The sequence below is a fragment of the Brachionichthys hirsutus genome, chromosome 2, assembly GCF_040956055.1.
Source record: "Brachionichthys hirsutus isolate HB-005 chromosome 2, CSIRO-AGI_Bhir_v1, whole genome shotgun sequence".
NCBI classification, from domain to species: Eukaryota; Metazoa; Chordata; class Actinopteri; order Lophiiformes; family Brachionichthyidae; genus Brachionichthys; species Brachionichthys hirsutus.
Window position 1 is genome coordinate 399,663 of NC_090898.1, and position 3,346 is coordinate 403,008.

General features: G+C 46.1%; 1 protein-coding gene across 1 annotated transcript; it reads left to right on the plus strand.

Annotated features, from left to right (window-relative positions):
- The first annotated feature begins 960 nt into the window (after positions 1-960).
- Positions 961-1,870, plus strand: LOC137909714 (uncharacterized). Its single transcript, XM_068754176.1, is given in 2 exon segments — positions 961-1,066; positions 1,069-1,870. Coding segments are annotated over 2 exon segments (864 nt in total). The 3' UTR covers positions 1,827-1,870.
- Positions 1,871-3,346: the final 1,476 nt, after the last annotated feature.

Consider the following 3,346-nt stretch of genomic DNA (forward strand, 5'->3'; position numbering starts at 1 on the left):
ACGAAGGCTGAGTCGAACGGCGTCTCCGTGAATGTAGAATTCGCGTCTCCGCACTCCAAGCGGCTCTTTCCTCGACCTGCACGCCTTAACATTATTAACAGGAAAACGTTTACTGTACGTACTATATATTTTTATTTCTCCAACAAATATTTAGTTCTGAAAAGGTTCTGATCTTTGGTTTCATTCTATAATACTGAAACAATCTATTTAGATTAGATTAATGCCTGCCTGTTAAACGTGTATAAAGTGTGGTGAGGGGTTTTACAGCCTTAAAATATATATGTACATATATAAAAATTAAAAGAAATAACGATCACTACATTGCGGATTTCACTTATTGCGGGTTGTTTTTGGAACGTAACCCCCGCAGAAAATGAGGGACCACTGTCTACACTTCAGCACTTCCTGGTTCCACCACCAGGTCTCCTTATCTCCTTTCCTTCCTGAAGACACACCCAGTCCTCTCCTACCTGTCTCCCTGATCACCTTAGCTGTTGTATTCCAGTCTTCTGGAAGCCTCTCTTGTCCACCCAGAGCTCGTCTCACCTCTTCCCTGAAAGACACACAACACTCTTCGTTCTTCAGCCTCCACCACTTTGTTCTCTGCTCTGCCTTCGTCCTCTTCCTCTTCTTCACCACTAGAGTCATCTTACACCCCACCGCCTATGTTGGCTGGCTACCCTGGCTTCCTTTGGATTACGAGGATCGAAGTACTGACGTACCGCGGTGAGCGTATTGTGTCACTTCCTGTTTGCTTGTTTCACGAATTGTTTGTGTTCTCTCTGCCACTGTACAATCATTCACTTTTTCTGCTCTTTTCCCACATAACTTTGATCACTGCTTGTCATATTCATTGACAGCGGATTAGCGCCGCCAATATTCACAACTTTTTGGGGCAGTTCTCCTTTGGTTTGATAAGCTAACTATCGAATAGCTTTTAGCACCGCTAGCTAGCTAGCGATGGCTGCTCCCTCTGCCTCTCCGCTGTCCTGCTCAGTGTGTCAAATGTTTAGCTTCTCCTCTGCCTCCTTTACTGACAGTGAAACGTGTAAGAGGTGTAGTTTATTTCTATGTTGGAGACGAGGCTAAATGATTTAGAGACCCGGTTCCGCACCATAGAAGCGAATCCAGTAGCTTCGATAGCTAGCCAGCCCTCCCTTAGCGGTGCGGACCGAGCCGCTAACCGTCTCCGGGCTGCCTCCGAGCAGCCGGGACACCAAGGCGGCTCGGTGACTGTTTGGAGGAAGCATAGTCCGAAGCCCGCTACGGTTCACCACCGCCCCGTTCACGTTTCTAATAGATTTTCCCCGCTCAGCAACACACCTGCTGAGGACAGTACTCTGGTGATTGGTAGCTCCGTTCTCAGAAACGTGAAGCTAGCGACTCCAGCGGCCATAGTGAGGTGTATCCCGGGGGCCAGAGCGGGCGACATTGAATCAAATTTGAAGTTGCTGGCGAAAGCTAAACGTAAATACCGTAAGATTGTAATCCACGTCGGCACTAATGACGTCCGGCTACGCCAGTCGGAGGTCACTAAAATTAATATTGAGTCGGTGTGTAGCTTTGCTAGGACTATGTCGGACTCCGTAGTTTTCTCTGGCCCCCTCCCCAATCTGACGAGTGACGATATGTTTAGCCGCATGTCGTCATTCAACCGCTGGCTGTCTAGGTGGTGTCCGGAAAACAACGTGGGCTTCGTAGATAACTGGCAGACATTCTGGGGAAAACCTGGTCTTATTAGGAGAGACGGTGTCCGTCCTACGTTTGGTGGCGCAGCTCTCATTTCTAGCAATCTGACCGAGTTTGTTAGACAACCAAAACCCTGACAATCCAGAGTCGGGACCAGGAGTCAGAGATGTAGTCCTACACCCATCTCTGAGCGTCCTCTGGATCAGTCACCCACCCAGAACCCCACCCAGAACCCCACACAGAACCCCATAGAGATGGTGTCTGCCCCCCCTAAGGTTGTTAAATTGTACAGGAGACGTGTTACTCCTGAAAACCTTATAAAATTAAAAACTGCCGCCACAGAAATTAATAATAGTAAAACCATTAAATGTGGACTTTTGAATATTCACTCTTTGGCGTCAAAGGCATTTTTAATAAATGATCCGATCTCAGATCAGCATGTTGATATTTCCTCTTTTACCGAAACCTGGCTGGTCCTGAAGATTATTTCAGTTTAAATGAAGCCACGCCTCCCAGTTATGTTAAATTATGGTAAATTCTGGAGAGGAGGTGGAGTTGGAGCCATCTATAACTCGGAGCTCCAGATTAACCCTAAACCTAAATTAAACTATGCCTCCTTTGAGAGTCTTATTCTTAGTCTGTCACTCCCAACATGGAAATCAAGCCAGCCAGTCCTGATTGTTCTAGTTTACCGCCCTCCAGGCCCAGACTCTGATTTCATGTCAGAATGTTCTGAATGTTTAACAAGCTTAGTTCTGAAAGCAGAACAGATACTTGTTGTGGGAGATTTTAACATTCATGTAGATGTCAGTGACGACTGCCTTGCTACTGCCTTCCTCTCATTACTGGACTCAATTGGCTCCTCCCAGAGAGAGAAAGAACCCGCCCACAGCTTTAATCACACCTTGGATCTGGTTCTCACGTATGGTATTGATATTGATCAATTAATTGTATTTCCACTGAACCCTTTTTTATCAGACCACAAGTTCATCACTTTTACGTTTGTATTATTGGACTACGTTCCATCAAACAGAACAGCCTTGACTAGATGTCTGTCTGATGGTGCTATTGCTAAATTCAAAGAAGTGATCCCATCAGCATTAAACTCTTTATCGAGCCTTAACATTACTGAGGAGTCGTGTGGTAACTTTAGCCCCTCCCACATAGATCATCTTTAGGTGGTGCTGGGGACTTGATGCGCACGACGCTTGACTCCATCGCCCCCTTAAGAATTAAAAAACTAAAACCAAAAAGGAAAGCTCCGTGGTTCAATTCTGAGATTAGATTGTTAAAACAAACAGCCAGAAGACTGGAGAGACGATCACATTTGGCCTCTTTGCTGCGAGCATGCGAGGAATGGTGAGAAGCGAGTCATAAACCCGGGGGCATCAATGGATTTATTGCCAAGTGCAGGGAGGACGACGCTTTCCCAGACTTCTTAAATTACCATTGCATAATCCACCAACAAGCGTTATGCGCTAAAATCCTTAACATGAAAGAGATCATGGATGTGGCAACGAAGATCGCCTGTTCTATTTGAGCCAGGTCTCTTCAAAGACGGTTATTCCGTGCACATCTGGAGAAGGCTACATCCTGATGTGAGATGGCTGAGTCGAGGGAAATTCCTGCAAAGATTTCGAGAGCTCTATCCAGAGAT